At 38.5% G+C, this 23,751-nt stretch overlaps 1 protein-coding gene across 6 annotated transcripts in view; it reads right to left on the bottom strand.

The window, feature by feature from the left end:
* Positions 1 to 23,751, bottom strand: part of LOC144976338 (long-chain-fatty-acid--CoA ligase 1-like) — a 59,056-nt gene that overhangs the window by 15,642 nt on the left and 19,663 nt on the right. For all 6 annotated transcript variants that reach the window (XR_013646094.1, XR_013646092.1, XR_013646093.1 and 3 more), the window contains exons 3-14: positions 15,391 to 15,499; positions 14,961 to 15,028; positions 12,327 to 12,428; positions 11,810 to 11,909; positions 9,217 to 9,389; positions 7,769 to 7,801; positions 5,557 to 5,608; positions 4,654 to 4,724; positions 3,273 to 3,356; positions 2,720 to 2,854; positions 1,879 to 1,961; positions 232 to 382 (exon numbers count right to left, since the gene is read on the bottom strand). Coding sequence is in view for 3 of the 6 variants with exons in the window: in XM_078920569.1 (XP_078776695.1) it covers positions 232 to 382; positions 1,879 to 1,961; positions 2,720 to 2,854; positions 3,273 to 3,356; positions 4,654 to 4,724; positions 5,557 to 5,608; positions 7,769 to 7,801; positions 9,217 to 9,389; positions 11,810 to 11,909; positions 12,327 to 12,428; positions 14,961 to 15,028; positions 15,391 to 15,499 (1,161 nt within the window). In the remaining 3 variants the exon portion in view is untranslated. The remainder of the gene's footprint in view (positions 1 to 231; positions 383 to 1,878; positions 1,962 to 2,719; positions 2,855 to 3,272; positions 3,357 to 4,653; positions 4,725 to 5,556; positions 5,609 to 7,768; positions 7,802 to 9,216; positions 9,390 to 11,809; positions 11,910 to 12,326; positions 12,429 to 14,960; positions 15,029 to 15,390; positions 15,500 to 23,751) is intronic.

The following is a 23,751-nucleotide window of genomic DNA, read 5'->3' as shown; positions in this document are numbered from 1 at the left end:
GGGTCTAGGGAAGACTGGAATAACCCAGGCATCAGCCGCAGTGCAGAGCTGCAAATTGAGCTAGGGCAATGTGAATTGCTCAAGGCCACACAGCGCAATGGCAGGTGATCGAACTCAGTACCATTTGGATACAAAGCAAAGACAGTACTGCTGAGCCACGCTGCCCCTAACATGAATCCTCCTGAGCATAGTGATGAATCAAACTGTGTAAAGAAATGTGTGAAATCTTACTGGACAGCCGACAACACACTTGAGGAATGTGAGGACTTCGGCTGACAATGGAGCTGACCCGGTGGAGATAAATCTCACTCGACCACCCAGGGTATTCTGGATCTTGGAGAAAACCAGCTTGTCCCAAAACGTGTTGTTTCGGATGATACCCCTGGGAAAGACAGGCAAAGGAAACAGTTACTACAGGACTACAAGATATACGGATGCAGGCATGACAACAAGTTACAAATGATTACAAACCGCTCCTTATTTATATGTACCTCACATTACTTCCATTATCTATTTATCTTACTGTGTAAATTATAACACGTCTGTACAAAAAAAGTTCCTTCTTGAGATGCAATAAAGTATTATTATTATTAATATTATTATTATTATTATTATTATTATTATTATTATTATTATTATTATTATTATTATTATTATTATTATTATTATCATTATTATCATTATTATCATTATTATCATTATTATTATTATTATTATTATTATTATTATCATTATTATAATTATTATAATAATCATTATTATAATAATTATTATTATATATTATATATTATTATTATTATTATTATTATTATTATTATTATTATTATTATTATTATTATTATTATTATTATTATTATTATTATTATTATATTAGTATTATTATTATTTTTCATTCATTCATTCATAAAAGACATGATACAAACAAAATGGGTGAAGACCTCATCAGGAAGAATGGACTAGGGCTATAATAATAACTGTACAGAAGATTAAACCTGTTGTATGGAAAACCCAATTAGGCAGAGAAGTCATCACGTCATGCCTTCTACTCTTCCAGTTCCAAACTACTTGAAAGTGTGCATATATTAATGAATAGGTTACAATATTGAATTATGAGGTGGCATAACAATTTTAGTAGCAGGATGTCTTATGATTACGTGTGACTATGTGGTCAAGTGGTATGACACTCGCTTTTGGATCAGAAGGTCCTGGATTCGAGCCTCGCTCGGCGCAGTTGGGTCCTTGGAAAAGACTCTTTACTCACATTCTCTAATCATACTCAGGTGTAAAATGAGTACCTGGCCGTTAACAGCGTTGTCTTTGTCCGAAAAATTGTAATATCACATAACAGGCGGCATGTCCCGTCCTACGTGTTAAGTGTTGCTGTTGACCAGGGACCCCTTGTAAAGCGCTTTGAGCACATTTAGTGGATATTGCGCTATATAAAAGCTCAATTTTAATATTAAGCAAGTGGTATGACACTCGCTTTTGGATTGGGAGGTCCTGGGTTTGAGTTGTGAGTCCTTGGAAAAGGCTATTTCCTCACATTGTCTCATCTGGCTGACAAAATCGCAATCTCGCCTAGCAGGCGTCATATCCCGTCCTACGTGTAAAGTGTTGCTATTGGCCAGGGACCTCTGTAAAGCGATTTGAGCACATTTAGTGCCATCCATTCACACCCTTGTTCATTCACATCACAGCATCATTATCATAATCACCATCACCACCACCATCATCATCACCACCACCATCACCATCATCATCATCACCACCACCACCATCATCATCACCATCATCATCCCCACCATCATCATCATCATCATCATCATTATCATCATCACCACCACCACCATCATTATCAAATCACTGAAGCAGTCTTACCTTTCTAAATCCTTTTTCTTACTATTGAGTGCTTTGTTGAAGAGAAACTTTTTGATTCTGCTCGCATTGACTCCACTCAACACCTGGACAGGACAGATGACAATACAAAAGTTTACGATTCACACAAGACACGTCTATGACTCAGTGCTGTAAGCACATGCCTTTGGATGGCATTACCATCTGAAAGGCTGTGTTCGAATCAAACGGTGCCAAACAAAGTAGAGAAGAAAAAATACAAGAAAAAGACCAAACCAAAAAAATTAGACCCAAAATGTCACTTTGGACTAGAAGGATCCAGGGTCGAATCCCAGCACAGACATATGGATTTGTTTATCATGATGTGCCAGTGTTAGTGACAGTCCTATCATGTCCTGTAATGTCCTAATCTATCCTATTACGTCCTAATCTATCCTATTACGTCCTAATCTATCCTATTACGTCCTAATCTATCCTATTACGTCCTAATCTATCCTATTACGTCCTAATCTATCCTATTACATCCTAATCTATCCTATTACGTCCTAATCTATCCTATTAGTCCTAATCTATCCTATTACGTCCTAATCTATCCTATTACGTCCTAATCTATCCTATTACGTCCTAATCTATCCTATTATGTCCTAATCTATCCTATTACATCATAATCTATCCTATTACATCCTATTCAGAAGGATTTTAAAGACTCAACATTCAAGAAGTTATTTGACGAGAGCCTTCTCTGGTCATTGACCAATACAAATCTATGAACAAATGATTCTGACAACGACGACGACAACAACAACAACAACAACAACAACAATGGCAAGAACAAGAGCAACAACAACAGCAACAATAGCAATACCTTGTCGTGTAAGCGGTTGAGTAGACGAGGCACACAAGGGAAGACAGAGGGTTGTAGTTCTTGGATATCGTCCAGCAGTTTTTTGACGTCCCCTTGAAAGAATCCAATGGCAGCCCCACTCACAATAAATGTACTCTGGTCAAATGGACACGGAATATTGTGTTTAAATTGTGCGGCTATGTGGTCTTGAGGTATGACACTCGCTTTCGGATTGGAAGGTCCACGGTTCGAGCCTCGCACTCGGCGCATAGTTGAGTCCTTGGAAAAGGCTCTTTACTCACATTCTCTCACCGTACTCAGGTGTAAAATGAGTACCTGGCTGTTAATAGGGTTGTCTTTGTCCGAAACATTGTAATATCGCCTAACAGGCGTCATGCCCCGTCCTACATGTTAAATGTTGTTGACCAACAATCTCTTGTAAGGCACTTTGAGCACATGTAGTGGATATTGCGCTATATAAAGCTCAATTTAAAAAAATAATTTTTAAGGAAGGAAAACAGATATTGAACCCCCCCCCCCCCCCCCCCCCCCCCCCTCCTTTCTCCACTCTCACCTGACAGATCCTCTCATAGACATGGGCCAAGGGGAGGTAAGAGATGTGCACATCTCCCTGACCAAATGCAATGCCAGTTTGTTGCTGTGAGAATAAAAATGGTTTGGTTAAGTAGTTTATTTCATTATTATATCATTGTCTCTAAACAAAAGTTTAACGCATGGAAACGCTTGGAATATGTCAGCGCGAATCACATTTTTTTCTGGTAAATTCTATAGATCTGAGAGTTTGTACGAAGATAGTTGTGAATGGTGATGTATGGAAACTGGTAATTGTACATGACAAAGATATGATTTAGAGGGAAAAGAAAGAGATCAGAAAAAAATATATTTAAACATTTTTAATAATTAAAAATTAAAAAAAAACAACCCCCCCCCCCCCCCACCCCCAAAAAAAATAAAATGATACGTCTGGCTGAGAGCAACATAGAAAGGGAAAAGATATTGGGGGATAGAAGACAGCAGCCTGTGACCTCTCTGCCCACCATGGGGGGGGGGGGGGGGGGGGTTCAGCAGACCCCGCGCAGACAAGGCTTGTAATGAGATCCAATAAAGACATGCCATAACCAACATTGAAGTACTTGGGGGCCTGATAGCTCAATTGGTAAAGCACTCACTTCACACGCAAAGGAATGAGATCAATGCTACGTAAAGTCGAGATTTTTTTCTGCCCTATTCACCCAGCAGAGATTGGGTAGCTGGGTCTGTTAGATCTGGTGGAAAGTACCTTGCGATATACTAGTGTCCTATCCAAAGGATAGCAAGCAATTGCTATTGTCCAGTTCGCACTATAGAAACTGGGATAAACTCAAGCTCCCTGGGCCTTATGGGTCTTTATAAAAACAAAATCAGACGACCTTGATGGAGGACAAGGCAATTAAGAAGAGAAAAAAACCCGGAAAAAACCCAAACAGGAAAATTCTGGGAGAAACTGGGGCTGGTAGCTCTGTGATTTGCTGCCAACCATTCGTCTCTGACGTCATCAACACGATATCATTGAAAACCAACAGAGTTCATGTTTTATCTTTAAAACGGCTATGTGGTCTAGTGGCATGACACTTGCTTTCGGATCAGAAGGTCCTGGGTTCGAGCTTGCTTGAGTCCTTGGAAAAGGCTCTTTACTCACATTCTCTCACCATACTAAGGTGTAAAATTAGTACCTGGTCGTCAACAGCATTGTCTCTGTCAGAAAAAAAATTGTAATATCGCCAAGCAGACGTCATGACTCGTTCTACATGTTACGTGTTGCTGTTGGTCAGGAACCCCTTGTACAACGCTTTGAGTACGTTTAGTGGATATTGCGCTATATAAAAGCTCAAGTTTTTTTTTTAATCTTTACAGAGCCCTGACTTTCCTGGTAACAATGACACTGAGTGACTTACCCAACACTTGATAACACTCTCCACATTGGCTACCAAATTTCCATGGGACATCATGGCGCCTTTTGGAGTTCCTGACAAAACAAACAACGCAAAAAAAAAAATGACAATATGTCAAATACAAACATGCTCGGATACGTTGACAACGTTCAAATCTCATTTAAAGTTGTATCTTTTTACGTCATAATGTTGCAATATTATTATCATATTTTGTTGTTGTTAAATTGAATTCGTATCACGTTTCCTTCACACTTGTCTGACTGTAATATGTTTTATTTTATATCACTGTAAAGCGCTTAGAGCCTGTGACAACGGGGTAAAGCGCTATATAAATGCCATTTATTATAAACACACATGAAAACAGACACAACAAAATGTCTCATCCTATACATTATGGGTTACAGTTGGCTAGCTCAGTGGTTATTGTGGTATGTAAATGCCTTGCTTTTTTAATCTGAAATTATAACTATAACACATAACTGAGAGACACACAGAGAGAGAGAGAGAGAGAGAGAGAGAGAGAGAGAGAGAGAGAGAGAGAGAGAGAGAGAGAGAGAGAGAGAGAGAGAGAGAGAGAGATAGAGAGAGAGATAGATAGATAGATAGATAGAGAGAGAGAGAGAGAGAGAGAGAGAGAGAGAGATAGAGAGAGAGACAAACAGACAGACAGAGAGAGAAAGAGAAAGAGACAGACAGACAGACAGAGAGAGAGAGAGAGAGAGAGAGAGAGAGAGAGAGAGAGAGAGAGAGAGAGAGAGAGAGAGAGAGAGAGAGAGAGAGAGAGAGAGAGAGAGAGAGAGAGAGAGAGAGAGAGAGAGAGAGAGAGAGAGAAAGAGACAGACAGACACAGAGAGAGAGAGACAGACAGACAGACAAACAGACGGAGACAGAGAGAGAGAGACCAACCTGTAGTCCCACTGGTAAAACACACAATATACAAGTCGTCTGCTTTGGGTGGCTGAAATAGACAAAGGGAGATAATTCTATGTGATATTTGGAGGAAAATCAATCTTTGTGAGAAAAAAAGAAAGCAGAATTCAGAGCCATATGACTCATGGAGATACGAGTTTATCCCAGTTTCTATAACGTGAAACAGACGATAGCAATTGCTTGCTAGCCTTTGGATAGGACACCAGTCTATCGCAAAAAGATATGAAGTGAGTAGAAAAGTGCCAGAAGACAATAGAGAATAAAATTTTTTTTCGCAGCGGTGGTGGGGTTTGAACCTGCGACCTTATTGGTACGACAACTCCGCCTGGCAGGTGAGAGCGTGGCTCTACCGTGTGAGCTATCCACGAACACAAAAATATTCGTTTCAAACCCAAAGTCATTTCTAGATCCCTCTCTCACCCACTTCTTGAGATCGCCGATTCGTTCACCACCATCGCGAAGTAATTTTGACCAGCAGTTAAGCTTAATAGCCAATATTCTCATCACAAACATATAACATAGAAACGATTGAGACATCGAGTATGCTCCGGTGTATGGGGTGAATTTTTAATTCAGAAAAGTGAGTGGAGCAGGCACTTATGTTGGTAACAACAAGATATGAAGTGAGTAGAAAAGTGCCAGAAGACAATAGAGAATAAAAATTTTTATTCTCTATTGTCTTCTGGCACTTTTCTACTCACTTCATATCTTGTTGTTACCAACATAAGTGCCTGCTCCACTCACTTTTCTGAATTAAAAATTCACCCCATACACCGGAGCATACTCAATGTCTCAATCGTTTCTATGTTATATGTTTGTGATGAGAATATTGGCTATTAAGCTTAACTGCTGGTCAAAATTACTTCGCGATGGTGGTGAACGAATCGGCGATCTCAAGAAGTGGGTGAGAGAGGGATCTAGAAATGACTTTGGGTTTGAAACGAATATTTTTGTGTTCGTGGATAGCTCACACGGTAGAGCCACGCTCTCACCTGCCAGGCGGAGTTGTCGTACCAATAAGGTCGCAGGTTCAAACCCCACCACCGCCGCGAAAAAAAATTTTATTCTCTATTGTCTTCTGGCACTTTTCTACTCACTTCATATCTTGTTGTTACCAACATAAGTGCCTGCTCCACTCACTTTTCTAGTCTATCGCAAAGTACTCTCTGCCAGATCTAATAGACCAAGCTCCCCGTTTACTACAGCTGGGTAACAGTGGAGATGGAACAAAAAGTCTGAACTGCACCCCTGGAGTGCTTTACCAACTGAGCTAACAGGAACCTCCCTTTGTGAAATGTCTCTTACATTGCTAGACAATTTTACAATAATGCAGAGAAGTCAGGACGCTCCACCTTCCTGTCTTTCAGTTCAAAGCTACTTGGAAGTGTGTTTGAATTTTAGTAGATGATATGAGAAGCAAGATAGGTCTAGTTTGTGTTGTGCGTGTGTGTGTGTGTGTGTGTGTGTGTGTGTGTGTGTGTGTGTGTGTGTGTGTGAATGAGTATGTTTCAGCCAAAGTAATTTGTAATTTCAGCGCTTAGAGTCTGGTGTCTCAGAGTTATAGCGCTATAAAAGTTTTCAGCATTATTTTCCAGTCCTCAGGGGTGAATAGTAATGAAGAAACAGGTTACATATTGACTCATAAGGTGGCAATACTAAATTAGTAGCAGAATGTATAAACAGATTCTTATGATTACGGGGTGTAAAAAAGCAAGGATGGATGATCTCTATTGATGACCAGCTTTACTTAGACTAGAAAATAAGACGCCATCACTCTGACACCTGAAGATCAATTACACAAGGTATGTGTCCAGTTCCCAAGAAATCTGGTTTTACACTTCTGATGAGATTGGAACCAGTACTTTGGCATCCCACTTTTTTCAATTGGTGGGAAGGAATTCCAAACTGTGGTATGCAATCTATTCTGGGATATGCCTAGGGGTGCTTTCATTTTCCTCTTTGTATCAATAGAGAATAATATTCCAAACTGTGGCATACAATCTATCCTGAGATCTGTCTATGTGGGGTGCTTTCATTTTCCTCTTTGCATCAATAGAGAATAATCCAAATTATTGCCACGAATTCTAGGTCTAATTACCCTAAACATCTGTATTTTCTAGTACAAAGGGGAGGTAAGTCTAGAATAAAACAAGAATTCTCCAAGAACACTGAAGGAAGCCTCACTTACCGTAGGTTCTACTGGGTTCTTTTCTCCTAGGTCCTGAAAACGGAAGACAATGAGAGCATTAGAGACAATATAATATATATGGGTAGAAAACAGTAGGGGCTGCCTGAAGCCGGTGATCGTAAAATACTAACGAAAGAGTGAAAATGGAAAAGCTTCTTATGGGAACAAAACTGAAAATGGACGTTTCGGGTACAAACCCTTTGTCAGCACAACAATACACAAATAAACATGGAAAACAAATAAAATATAATGAAAAATAACTTGTATCGTCTGTACTCAATGGTGGTTTATTTGTGTATTGTTATGCTGACAAAGGGTTTGTACCCGAAACGTCCATTGTCTGTTTTGTTCCCATACGAAGCCTTTCCATTTTCATTCTTTCGTTAATATATATGTGTGTGTAGTCTCAATAGGTTGTTCTCAATATAGAGGCCAGTGGGGAATCAGTTAATTGGAGCAACGTTTCGTAACAGTGTGGTTCCAATTCAATAGCTGGCACTCACAGTACAACCAAGTGACTGGCACTGACAGTCTTAAATGTATTGAATTTGTGGTTTTCGTTTACCATCGGTTTCCATGAGTTAACTCTTTCCTTACCAAGCATTTTCAGTATTTCCCCAAAATCGTAGTCTTTACTAGCAGAAAAATTGATGTTTTAAACTCAAGGGAGCTCTCTGCAAAACAGTTTTATGTTTTTATTATTAAACAAAAATCATTTTTCAAAGTTTGTGACGTAGAAAATTAATCTGAATAAGACAAATGTATGTTGTGACGTGGCAAATTTGACGATTTTGCTGCAGGTGGTATGGAGAGGGTTAAGTTTGTTTTTTTATTATATAAAATTAAAGAATAATTTTCCATGTCTTCATTGGATCCAAGATTTTGTTGCTTCCAAGTTTCGTTTCTAAAATTAACTCAAAGTCTAAATAAAATTAATTCAAAGTCTAAACTAAATTTAAAGTCTAAAATCAACTAGTCTAACAGACACTGTAGGTTGGACAAGGCATCTCAATCTATGGATAAGGAATTCAAAAGAATCTATCCAAAATGGACAAAGTAGAAGAGTATAGACAGAGCCGTCCTGTACCAACCTGGGCATAGGCAAATGTATAAATGTCAATGCCTTCGCCTTTTGTACCAACCTGGACATAGGCAAATGTATAAATGTCAATGCCTTCGCCTTTTGTACCAACCTGGACGTAGGCAAATGTATAAATGTCAATGCCTTCGCCTTTTGTACCAACCTGGACATAGGCAAATGTATAAATGTCAATGCCTTCGCCTTTTGTACCAACCTGGACATAGGTAAATGTATAAATGTCAATGCCTTCGCCTTTTGTACCAACCTGGACGTAGGCAAATGTATAAATGTCAATGCCTTCGCCTTTTGTACCAACCTGGACATAGGCAAATGTATAAATGTCAATGCCTTCGCCTTTTGTACCAACCTGGACATAGGCAAATGTATAAATGTCAATGCCTTCGTCTTTGGCCTTGGTCTTGTTTTCATCCGTCACGTCATCACAGGCAATGATGGTGTTGAGGTTAGGGGTCAGGTGACGACTTTCCAACAGCTTGGATACCTTGTCATTGTTATCACATAGAACCATGGAGATGGAGGCTGGATAGAGATGGATGGATGGATAGAGATGGATGGATGGATGGATGGATAGATGGATGGATGGATGGATGGATGGATGGATGGATGGATGGATGGATGGATGGATGGATGGATGGATGGGTGGATGGATGGATGGATGGATGGATGGATGGATGGATGGATGGATGGATGGATGGATGGATGGATGGATGGATGGATGGATGGATGGATGGATGGATGGATGGATGGATGGATGGATAGATGGATGGATAGATGTTACAGTGAATGACATAATCAGTCGGATTGTGAAAAGGTTTGAACTGAGATATTGCCAAGTTTAGTTAGAGGGTCAATTTTTATCCAAAATGAGTTCTTGTCATAAATGATTAAATCAACCCTTTTGTTCATCCTCAGGGAAATATCAAAGCTTAATTTCACTTCCAAATATTTTTTACAACTAGTCAAGGTGAAAAAGTATGAAATTTGAGAAAAGTTGCTGGATACCTTTCCCATACATCTGACCATAACTTCATGAAAAATCACCCGATTTACTTCAAATAAAGATTAAAATACTCTGGGGAGTGTCATGGACTAAGGGTTGCAACTCAACTGATATATCAAATGGTACTATTAACTTGGTTAAGTCCCTTACATTGATATAATCCACAGAGTTCTGTAGACTTCTGTGATATAATCACTAAAAAAAAACTGTTACTGTTGGAAGACCAAAACTGTTACTGTTGGAAGACCAAAACTGTTACTGTTGGAAGACCAAAACTGTTACTGTTGGAAGACCAAAACTGTTACTGTTGGAAGACCAAAACTGTTACTGTTGGAAGACCAAAACTGTTACTGTTGGAAGACCAAAACTGTTACTGTTGGAAGACCAAAACTGTTACTGTTGGAAGACCAAAACTGTTACTGTTGGAAGACCAAAACTGTTACTGTTGGAAGACCAAAACTGTTACTGTTGGAACTTTATTCTTGTTACTAAACACATTTTACATAACAAAGAAATAAACATGTTGCCTTGAGTTCTATACTAAACTTTCAGCTCGTCAATCTTTCAATCAAAACATTACAGGGAACATATTCTTTCAGAAAATGCAACAAAAAAAAATGCAAATCCAAAATTTTCACCTTTCGACTGATTACGTCATGCGTTGACACATGTACAGTACAAGAATAAAGGTTTCATTGGGATTTCATTCAGCTATTGATGCTGTGCGTTTAGCTAACATTCTCACACCATTCACCAGTCGGATATAACTATGTGGTAACCCTGAACGTTTATAGTCTGGTTGATAGAATTTAGTGAGAACTAATAAAAATGGCTGGCTAAAAACAATAACATAGAACTGAGTGACATCAATTTCATTCCTTCTATATAAAATGATTCAATCCTGTATGATGATGGAGGACTGAACGGTCCTTTTTACATTCTTTCCTGTCACTTTTATACAAGGAGACGTCAAATATTTCAAGGTGGAAAACTAAATTTATACAAAATTCTGTAGTTCATGACATCTTTAACATTTGGAATAGCATTAAATAAATAAAAAAAACCCAACCAAGTTCTGTTAAACCAACTTAAGAATTTGATGGACAAAGAATTAAATTCATTAAGATAGGGATATGATAAATAATAACAAGAAATGAAGTGATCTCCACCGCAACATTATTATTCTCTATTGTCTTCTGGCACTTTTCTACTCAGTTCATTTCTTGGTGTTATCAACATAAGTGCCTGCTCCACTCACTTTTTCTGGATAGGATGAATGTTTGCCATCATCAAAAACAAATTGGATTTATCAAGATTTTTTCAATATTACCAAGCCCTTCAGAGCCACTAGTGATTGTTGTTTGTTTTTAAGGGTTTTACAGCGCTTGCAACACATTAAGGTCATATCAGCGCCAGTAAAAAGGAAGAAAATGGGATAGTAAAAAGTTCTAGAATTACAATTAAAGCACCCAAGAAAAAGTAAGACATAGGGGAATTGGTTCAAATAGGAAACAGGTGTAGATTCCAAGAGCAAACCATCAATGTACTTAGCTTGAGATCACCTATAAGTCTCATCCGGACACAAGCACAAAATCCAACAAAGAGGAATACACTCAAATGCTTACATTATACATTCAAAACAACAAATATAATAATACATAACAGAGAGATGATTTACAAGGAAAAAATTACCATCTCCCAAAACAATAACTAGTAACTATGTATTTGACTGTTTCCCTCCCAGCTAGGACTCGGGCCAGGGCCAGGACAAAACCTAGTAATCTCAATCCAAGACAAAGAGAGAAAGCATGTTGGAAAACAGATATAAGGGGATAGATAGAAGACACAGTATGTACACCCCCCCCCCCCCTCTGCCCACTAAGTGATTGTTGTAGATGACTTTTCAAGTGTTTAAAATTGTTGTTGTACGTATACATACTCTGGTTGATGATGAAGATCCTGGCGTCTGCCCCCAGCGTGTCGTACAGGGGGACGCTGCAGATGGAATGGCGCATGAAACCCTGGTCTGCTATCACGTACTGGGGGATCGACAGGAGGGGAGAGGTGGGGGGGCACAACATTAGGTGAAATCCTCATTTTAAAAACAAACAAAAACAAACAAAAACAATCAAATCAAAAAAAAAAAATTGAGCATTTATATTGCACAACATCCACTAAATGTGCTCAAAGCACGTTACAATGGGTGCAAAGCAACAACAACATTTGAGAATACGACTCTCTAAACAGGTAAAGTCAAATTTGGATAATTTAGGGACAAATGCCATTTCTTGTCAGTTATTTGGTTACTTGTCTTGTTTACCTTGTAGAACAATATTCGATGATTTCATTCAAATTTAAAGACTGACACACAAGTTATGTTATATTATGACTTATGTTATGTCATGGTAAGTCTCGGGTTTAAGACATAAGACTTCTGACCTGTCATTTCTACTCACCTCTGGTCTGTTTTGAGAATAGATCCCAACCATTGTATCATTGCCAGCTTTAGCCCCTAGAGCAATCACTCCAGCCCCAAAAGCTGTTGCTCTCTTGTCGACCTGTGTCAAACAACATACAATACACAAACCTGTGTCAAACAACATACAATACACAAACCTGTGTAAACAACATACAATACACAAACCTGTGTAAACAACATACAATACACAAACCTGTGTAAACAACATACAATACACAAACCTGTGTAAACAACATACAATACACAAACCTGTGTCAAACAACATACAATACACAAACCTGTGTCAAACAACATATAATACACAAACCTGTGTAAACAACATACAATACACAAACCTGTGTAAACAACATACAATACACAAACCTGTGTCCAACAACATACAATACACAAATCTGTGTCCAACAACATACAATACACAAACCTGTGTCAAACAACATACAATACACAAACCTGTGTCAAACAACATACAATACACAAACCTGTGTCAAACAACATACAATACACAAACCTGTGTCAAACAACATACAATACACAAACCTGTGTCAAACAACATACAATACACAAACCTGTGTAAACAACATACAATACACAAACCTGTGTCAAACAACATACAATACACAAACCTGTGTCAAACAACATACAATACACAAACCTGTGTCAAACAACATACAATACACAAACCTGTGTCAAACAACATACATACACAAACCTGTGTAAACAACATACAATACACAAACCTGTGTCAAACAACATACAATACACACACCTGTGTAAACAACATACAATACACAAACCTGTGTAAACAACATACAATACACAAACCTGTGTAAACAACATACATACACAAACCTGTGTAAACAACATACAATACACAAACCTGTGTCAAACAACATACAATACACAAACCTGTGTCAAACAACATACAATACACAAACCTGTGTCAAACAACATACAATACACAAACCTGTGTCAAACAACATACAATACACAAACCTGTGTAAACAACATACAATACACACACCTGTGTCAAACAACATACAATACACAAACCTGTGTCAAACAACATACAATACACAAACCTGTGTCAAACAACATACAATACACAAACCTGTGTAAACAACATACAATACACAAACCTGTGTCAAACAACATACAATACACAAACCTGTGTCAAACAACATACAATACACAAACCTGTGTCAAACAACATACAATACACAAACCTGTGTAAACAACATACAATACACAAACCTGTGTCAAACAACATACAATACACAAACCTGTGTCAAACAACATACAATACACACACCTGTGTCAAACAACATACAATACACAAACCTGTGTCAAACAACATACAATACACACACCTGTGTCAAACAACATACAATACACAAACCTGTGTCAAACAACATACAATACACAAATCTGGAACTTGTGGCCATTTTACAGATTTATTCCTGTATTAATTGTAAGACATTATGTAGGACACAGAGTTCCTTAAAGACTTCGCGAAGTCCCAGGTTTGAGTTTTTGCCAAGTTGAAGGTCATTCAAATCCATTGATATTTGAAGGATGAGGGTTTTTTTTTGGCCAAATTTTAAAATACAAGATTTTCCGGAGCATGTCAATTGATTGGTTAATGGGATTACACATGCCTTGTTTTACTTTTACACCTTTTATTTTACTGTACATTTTACTGACTCATCTAGAGGCATCTGCAGATTCGGGTACATCTTGCTTGCCTCGTAGAACACCCAGCCTGATTTGAACATTCATATTTTCTATAGTGACAGTAAGGTGTCCAACTGATTGCTTGAGATTGTGTTCATGTTTTCTATGTAGATGTGACTTTGTACTTTTGATGTGACTTTGTACTTTTGATGTGACTTTGTTCTTTTGATGAGACTTTGTTCTTTTGATGAGACTTTGTACTTTTGATGAGACTTTGTACTTTTGATGAGACTTTGTACTTTTGATGAGACTTTGTTCTTTGGATGTGACTTTGTTCTTTGGATGTGACTTTGTTCTTTGGATGTGACAATGTTCTTTGGATGTGACAATGTTCTTTGGATGTGACTTTGTTCTTTTGATGTGACTGTGTTCTTTTGATGTGACTGTGTTCTTTTGATGTGACTGTGTGCTTCTGATGTGACTGTGTGCTTTTGATGTGACTTTGTTCTTTTGATGTGACTTTGTTCTTTTGATGTGACTTTGTTCTTTTGATGTGACTTTGTTCTTTTGATGTGACTTTGTACATTATAGGTCATAACACGAAGGACACACACACTCTCTCTCTCTCTCTCTCTCTCTCTCTCTCTCTCTCTCTCTCTCTCTCTCCCTGTCCCTCTCTTGTCTTACCTCTCCCTCTCTCTCTGTGTCCCCCTCTCTTGTCTCCTCTCTCTCTCTCTCTCTCTCTCTCTCTCTCTCTCTCTCTCTCTCTCTCTCTCTCTCTCTCTCTCTCTCTCTCTCTCTCTCTCTCTCTCTCTCTCTCTCTCTCTCATGTTATCCCCATTTTCCTGATCGTATTAACTCTAATATCTCTCTCTCTTCCGCCCCCCCCCCCCCCCCCCCCGCACACACACACTAGGCACATGTGATGTTCATCCCCTACCTGATTGTAAGACAACCAATGATAAGGCGTGGCAGAATCGGGTTTCCACCCCAAAAAACGGTCGTCACCTGGAAATGAACGACAAAAAATACACAACCACCTCATCATAGAGTGGACCACAGCATGACTTCATTTTATCAGAATGATGATGACGATGATGATGATGATGATGATGATGATGATGATGATGATGATGATGACCATGATGATGATGACCATGATGATGATAATGATGATGAGAATGAAGATGGTGTTGAGAAGAATGATGATGATTATCATGGTAGTGGTGGTGGTGATGATGATGATGAATATTATGAAGATGATGATGATGTTGATGATATGATGATTGTGATTGTGATGATGATGATGATGATGATGATGATGATGATGATGATGATGATGACGATGAGAGACTAACTACCAAACTGACCTGCGATAGAGACACCTTTCTTGAAGGCATCATACAGGGTGTGGACATCGTCAAAGACCTTGAAGTCGACACTGTCCGCCATCCTGGACACTCGGACACCAGGCTCCGTCTGTGGAAGGATGGATAGAGATGTCATTTTGGGCCATTTGTGGATAACATTAAATAAAATACATTTCCCTTCATCCATCCCCAAGGGGAGATGTTTTTTTTTTAAATTTTATAATTATTTTTTTTTCGGGGGGGGGGGGGGGGGGGGTTGGAGGGGTGTGGAGAGATAGAAGACTGGAATAACCAAGGTGTTAGCCGCAGTACACCGCGCAAAGTGACTTGCTCAAGGCCACCCACTTTCCCGCATCATTTCTGGATTTAACGTAGTGTATTAACGTTTCAATTTCAATTTTATTGGCTGAAGAATGGGACTCAGCCCGAAACATTCCCTGTTTAGTCTTTTTCATTTTTGTTTGTTTTGTTTTTGTAGCTGTTCTATTCATTTTTGTGCACAGCTTCTAGCAGCTTTGTATTCACTGCCCAGAAGGTACAGAGTTCGACTCCCGCAGCTGTGTCTGACCGTGAGCAAGTCACCTCGCCCTAGTTCGCGTTTCGGTGCTGCACTGCGGTTGACGCTTGATTTATTCCAGTCTCCTTTTGGCAAAGAGCTGCAAGACAAAAGTTGCTTCTTGGAAATGATATGATATGATATGATATGATATATGATATAAGTCCAGATTTATGTAGGCTTTTACAGCCTTTTATCTGCTCTTGTGCATTCGTGAACATATATAATTCAAGTCTCTCAAAACTGGGCATGCCACATAGTGGAAGGAGGTGTCTGAAATTAACTTTACAAACAGTATTTTTCTGTTTCACAATGAGCATCAAGACGGCACTTGAATGCCTGCAATGAAGGGGCGTCGACAACTGTTGCAGGCAGGCGGTTCCATTTGTCGACTACCCTAACTGAGAAAAAGTTCTGCCTAAGGTTTAGAGAACACCTTTCTTTGGAGAGTTTGAATCTGTGTCCTCTGGTGGTGCTGGTGGAATCAAGATTTAGAGGGCTCGTGCTAACAGAGTATAAATTATGTGTGTATTTGTACGCTTCAATTAGGTCTCCTCTGTCTCTCCTATACTGCATGCTAGGTATTCTTATCTTTTTCAGTCTTTCTGTGTATTCTAGATCTTTGAATCCCGGAATGACCCGAGTTGCGCGTCTTAGAACACTTTCTATGAGGTCTTTGTTTTTCTGTAGTCGTGGTGCCCATGCTACATTGCCAAATTCCAAGTGGGGACGTACATGTGCAGTGAACAATTGTCTCGTGTTATCTCTATCAAGATGAGTGAACGACCTCCTAATGAGACCAACGATTCTGTTTGCTTTATTTACTTGGGTTTCTATGTGCTTAGAGAACTTCAGTTCCTGATCTACTAACACACCTAAATCTTTTTCCTCTTCAGTAGGCTGAATGATTAAAGTTTCAAAGTTTATTCAATCTCAACTTTCGCCAAAACTCAAGCAAATTGGTGACAATATACATGAATGTGAACATTTTTTTCTTTTACAAAATCTGGCGAAACATATTTTATTCTATTTCGGCTCCCCCAAAAAAGACAAAAAACAACACCAAAAAACAACAAAAAACTTCGTTTATTTTTGCTTTTAAGGGTTTTACGGCGCTTGCGACACATTTAGGTCATATCAGCGCCGGTAAAAAGGAAGGAAATGGGATGGTTAAAACATTCTAGATGTAGAATTAAAGAGACATGAGAAAAAAGACAAAGAGAATATGTTTAAATAGGAAAGAGGTGTAGATTCCAAGAACACACTATCAAAGTACTTAGTTTGAGATCACCTAAAAGTCTCATCAAGACGCAAGCACAAAATCACACGACGAGGAAAACACTCAAATGTTTACAAACCATGTTCGTAAAATAATTTTTTAAAAAATTACAGTACGTAACAGAGAGATAATTCACAAGGAAAAAAATATAATCTCCCAAAATTATAACTATACTATACATTCAACTGTTTCCTTCCCAGCCAAGGATTCCGGACAGGACAAGATTAAGTAATCTCATCCCAAGACAAAGACAACAAGTTGGAAAACTCATTTAGGGGGGTAGAAAACATAGTAAGAGAGGTCCCAGAATTGATGGGGTGTTCTGGCCACTTTAATCGACCGATATTTCAAAGACGAGTTTTCTGCCCCAAATTTTCAGATACGCGATTATTTGAGTTGTCCGATAACGTCCGAGTTGAAATTCATTGACCCCAAAGTTCAGCTATCAAAGATGCGTGGCCAACTAGAGCATGAGAGATAAATGCGATAACCTATTTATACTGGTGTGGACTACAGGCCATCGCTGGTATTACTATTACTGGTGTGTTCAAAGACGCCTAAAAACACGTGTTTTTATGTCAGTGATTCGAGACAAGAACGAGATGGTATATAACACAAAGACCCAAGATATATCAGATGCTTTCAATACTTGTATATCATTTCAGTGATTCAGGACAAGAAGAGATGGTTTACAACAAGATATACCCCATTGTGGCAGAACCACAGTCAACTCCCATTATCTCACAAACATTTTAACAGATGGTCCGACGATGCAGACGTTCCATACAGACCGTGATAAACTCTGGCCCTCCAGCAAGCTCTACGTAAACTGAAAAGAAATGTTTTTGTTTTGGATTTTTAAAAAATAATTTTTTAAACAAGAGTTTAAAGTTTGAAATATCGATTAAAGGTCGTGGGAGAATGGCTCAGACGCATGACCTTTGCCTCGTGTCGGAATGGTATCGAATTCGACTACTCGCCGTGATGTGTGGTCTTAGCAAGTCACTTCGTCCTAGCTCACTCTGAGGCGCTGCACTGCGGCTGACACCTAGATCATTCCAATCGTCCCTTGGAATAAACCCTAAAGACAAATTCCCCCTTGTGAATAAATAAATAGAAGTTTTATTTAATTTTTAACTTTACAACAGCCCTCGCCAAAAAAACTCTAATACTGGAGGGTTCCACCGTAGCCATCGTTAACATATAGCCTGACACAAGAACCCTCTCGGGCTGGCAGTTTGACGTCATTTTTTTAGGTTTGTGTAGCGTCTAGCGAGTTGTTGTTAGTAGAGCTCAAGGAAACAAGTTATTTCATTGGTTGAACTATCGAATACAACTCACGATTTGTTTTCTTTTGTGGCAAAAAAATGGCATTTTGACGTCATTTTTTGGTCAGTGTCAGGCTATAACTTTCAAAGGCATCTCGGGTTTCTGATTTTGAAAGGTCAGGGGTCACCACATGCCTTAGATATTTGAGGTGAAAGAAGTTTCGGGAAAACCAAAACATTTCATTACTTTACAACATTCTAGGCTGTATGATATTATGATTGTGAATAAAAGAAATAGCGATTTACTGTTACGATAAGGCATTCTTATAACATGAGGTTAAGAAAGCAGACCACTTCCCGTTCTACCTCAGTGATCATCTATGACACAGGAATGGAGTTTGTTATCGTTGTTGTTGTTCACCCTGACACAACGGGTTTCACGCCACTATCCAGTATATCTACACTACCATAGCATTGATGACACCATTGACACAACTGGAGCAAAAAAAAAAAAAAAAAAAAAAAAAAACCCACATTGAATAGAAAGAAAACTGTTTTTTTGTTTTTTTTTTTATGGTCTTATTTTAACCAGTTCACTGCCAGGCTCTAGTAAAACTCGTGTATTTAAAAATTTGGCCAGAAAACTCGTCCTTCAAATATCGATCGATTTATATCACCCTCATCTTGTATGACGAGACATGACGCTGTTAGGCGATATTACAATTTTTTTGCGGACAGAGAAACGCTGTTAACGGCCAGGTACTCATTTTACACATGAGTACGGTGATATAATGTGAATAAAGAGCCTGTTCCAATGAGTCAAAAATGCGCCCCACTCAGAGCGGGTCTCAAACCCAGGACCTTCCGATCCGAAGACAGGAGCCATACCACTAGACCACACAGCCCCATTAAAATGAGGTTTCTATGAAAATAACCTAAAAAAAACCCCCAACCCTGATCGATAAGAATTAAACCTGGAATTCAACTCAATGTTTGTTTTAAAAAAAACTCCCCGTCAATCTGACCTACTACAACCATACAGACCTGCCTGTACTACGAAAAATTCGTAGTAATACGAATATTTGGCTCCAGCTACAGATCTGCATAGGTCTCTTTGACTCAATAAATCTTGTTGAAAAGGAAAGTTTAGATCCTTAGAACCTGTAGTCAGGACTTTGGAACATTTTTGGATCATGCAGAGAGCAAATTGTTTATTTCTAAAGCTATTGAAAGTGAACTTTTCTTCTTTTTTTCCCTTGGAAACTACGCATTTTTTAAATAAATGTCCAGTAGGCCAGCCCCTTGGAAACTACGCATTTTTTAAAATGTCCAGTAGGCCAGCCCCTTGGAAACTACGCATTTTTTAAAATGTCCAGTAGGCCAGCCCCTTGGAAACTACGCATTTTTTAAAATGTCCAGTAGGCCAGCCCCTTGGAAACTACGCATTTTTTAAAATGTCCAGTAGGCCAGCCCCTTAGAAACTACGCATTTTTTAAAATGTCCAGTAGGCCAGCCCCTTGGAAACTACGCATTTTTTTAAATGTCCAGTAGGCCAGCCCCTTGGAAACTACGCATTTTTTAAAATGTCCAGTAGGCCAGCCCCTTGAAAACTACGCATTTTTTAAAATGTCCAGTAGGCCAGCCCTTTGGAAACTACGCATTTTTTAAAATGTCCAGTAGGCCAGCCCCTTGGAAACTACGCATTTTTTAAAATGTCCAGTAGGCCAGCCCTTTGGAAACTACGCATTTTTTATAATGTCCAGTAGGCCATCCCCTTGGAAACTACGCATTTTTTAAAATGTCCAGTAGGCCAGCCCCTTGGAAACTACGCATTTTTTAAAATGTCCAGTAGGCCAGCCCCTTGGAAACTACGCATTTTTTAAAATGTCCAGTAGGCCAGCCCCTTGGAAACTACGCATTTTTTAAAATGTCCAGTAGGCCAGCTGCCCTACTGGACATTTTATGGTCGTATCATTGATCAGCTAGATATAGAAATAGAAAGAAGATCGTTATTGATTCGATCAACCGCCAAACTCTACTCAATCACCCAGTCGTCTGTTCCAGTGAATTTCACTCGGGTGTAATGTACCAATTTCATACACTCCAGGGTGTACTAACATGTTTATAAAAAGGTGTATCCTACCACTTTGATAGCATACAATATTGGCATAGAACTACGTAGTTATTCTACAAAAACAACAACTTAACTCTCTCCTTATCAACCTTAGGAAAATCGTCACATTCGTTACGATCTAGGACTTCATAATATACTCCATAGATGTCACTGGTTACGATACAACCAACATTTTTCTTATTCAAATTTCTTTTGTACATCAAAACATTTAAAGAAAACGAACAGTGTGTGTTGTAGAGCATGTTTTGCTTAAGAAATTATGTATCGCAAGAACTTTACTGCTATTATGTTTAAGTGATAAAAAATATATTTTTGTGTTTGTTGGATGTGACGTTTTGGGGAAAATCCTGAAAATGGCTGGTAAGGAGAGGGTTAAATAATATGTAATGGATACACCATTGGTGGATTTGGATATATATATATATATATATATATATATATATATATATATATATATATATATATATATATATATATATATATATATATATTACCCCACGGTGTATAACTCCCATTCCGGTCGACGCAAATTTGTGACGACCAGGGTGTACAATTCAATAGGAATTCTATTTCAAATCGATTGCGCCTGGGTTGTTTGTTATTCTTTTTTTTTTCTACGGCATGACGGATAAGAAAAGCCTTTTATATTATAGGAACGCTAAAATTATTTCATGTTCCTCGTGGCCTTCCCCTTGATCTTCTGGGTCTGTTGTCCTTCATAAATTCTGTAATTCCAGAAACTCTTCGGTCGCCCAAGCTAAAAAAAGGATTTAGTTTGTCTGTCTGTGTTTCTGTAACGGTTTGAGTTTAACGGAAAGGGGTGTTAACCCTTTGCCAACCCCCAACCTGGAGGACCAGGTGACTCAAAGATGGGGGAATCACACACCATTAGTCGCCTTTTACGACACGCTGGCTTGGCGTTGGGCTATTCTTGACCCTCTCAGTTGAGGGACCCAGGACACCACACGTGGAACATGGAGAAGAATTAAAGAAGCTGATATACAGAGAAGTGGTAAGACCTGGAATGAGATAAAAAAAAGTTGGCTCAGGATAGAGAAGGATGGAAACTGTTTGTCTGTGGCCTATACCCTGACCCAGGGTGAAAAAGGCAATGATGATGATAATGAAAATTATTTCATATAGTTTGGCTGTTTGCTTCCATTTTAGGGGTTTTACGTTGCTTGCAACACATTTAGCACCGAATAAAAGGAAGAAAATTGGATAGTGCATTAATTCTAAAATTACATTTAAAGCACCCAAGGAAAAGTGGGAATTGGTTCAAACAGGGAACAGGTTTGTAGATTCCAAGAGCATACTATCAGTGTACTTAGTTTGAGATGACCTAAAAGTCTCATCCAGACATAAGCACAAGATCCCACTAAGAGGAATACACTCAAATGTTTACAAATCATATGTTCAAAACAAAAAAAAAAACAACCAAAAAAAAAACTTAACTGTACATACATAACAGAGATATGATTTACACGGGGAAAAATCATCTCCCAAAAGTAAAACTATACAGTTGACTGTTTCCCAGTCAGCCAAGGACTACGGCAAGGGCCAGGACAAAACCAAGTAATTCCAATCCAAGACAAAAACGGAGAGCAACTCAGAAAAAAGATAATACAGGGAGATAGAAGACACAGCACGTGACCTGCTGACCACGGGAGGTCAAAAGACCCCAGCCAGAATGAATCTTTTTTTGTTTTTTTGTTTGTTGCTTTAGGTCTCTTCCAACACAATTGAGGTTATATGAGAGACCGCTGAAACAAAAAAACAAGCAATCTAACACTAACAAAAATAGTACAAATGTAAATCAAAATCATAACCTAAAGATATAAGCTAAATTATAAATAACTAAGAACAAACAGGCAGAAGATTTACAGAAAAAAAAAAATATCTCCTGTCAAAAATACAATCACAAACCAAAGAAGCAGGATAGGCTAGTAAAGAGAAGAAGAAACGACATCACTATCGGATCGTACACCCATGCGAACATCATAGGTATACGATTCAAGGGTGATGCTCCCATCCAACCACCCGCCCAGAATGAATCAGACACTACAATATAATATTTACAACCAAACTACAAGACTAGGGTTAAATCTGTATATTGAATAGAAGAGAATGAGAATAGTTTGATAAAGAGACAAAAACCAACCAGATCCGTATTTCAGATTAATGATTGCTTTCATTTTGACAAAAGTGACGCGTGGTTCACTCCGACATAACACCAGAACGACAGGGCGGGTCGTCACATAGTATATAGATCTCTTTGGGTATATCTTTCCACTCTGGCGTTTTGGAATACAAACACTGTTCCAACGCGCACGCGCAAGCCCGTGCAGTGATTGAGAACACTTCCGGAATGCAAGCGTCCAAGAATCATTTAAAAAGTAGATAATAAACAAAATTAATATAACAGCTTCAAAAAACAAACAAAAACAAAAAAAAAAACATGGAACGTTTCGGGCCCAAACCCCTTCTTCAGCCGACAACAAAAAACAATAAAGACATAAATACATTACTTAATTCCAGACAGACGACAGAGATAATTGGATGGTAGGTCTTCTCTTGTAGAAAAATATAATTTGTTCTTATTTGAAGCGGTCATATTCATTTTTGTTTATTACTTTTTACAGTCCACAGTTTCTAGCAGTCTAGTATCACCAAGAATCATTTACTGCATATTAATTAGGAGATAAGATTTGTACTGGCAAAAACTGATGAAAATAGTCACACTTCTCCATCCTACCAGCATTTCGTTTCAACTTCACTGACTCCATTCTGAAATCATTGAATCCATCATAATGTGTTGATTCCGTACGACACCGTCTTCCCATTCATCTCACATCTTATCGTGTTATTCCTGTATTCTTTTCAACATTATATTCATCATTCTATTCATCGTTATTATCTTTCCCATTTCAGTCGTGTACGTACGTAACGACACAACTAAAGAAATATTTTTACGACTGTCTGTCGTTAATATTGTATGGATCATCAAGTTTGGACATATATCTGTTCCCGTTTCGACTCCTTTCATCCTTCCTTATCAGATCGTCTTCATCAATTGGTCTGATGTATTCTCAAAATAAAACCCCACGTATTTCAAATTTGGCCA

This window comes from Berghia stephanieae, chromosome 7, assembly GCF_034508935.2.
Source record: "Berghia stephanieae isolate SIO BIC M18660-M18661 chromosome 7, UCSD_Bste_1.3, whole genome shotgun sequence".
Classification (NCBI taxonomy): Eukaryota; Metazoa; Mollusca; class Gastropoda; order Nudibranchia; family Aeolidiidae; genus Berghia; species Berghia stephanieae.
Note: the sequence above shows the minus strand (reverse complement) of the source record. Positions and strands in the feature narration are given on the sequence as shown.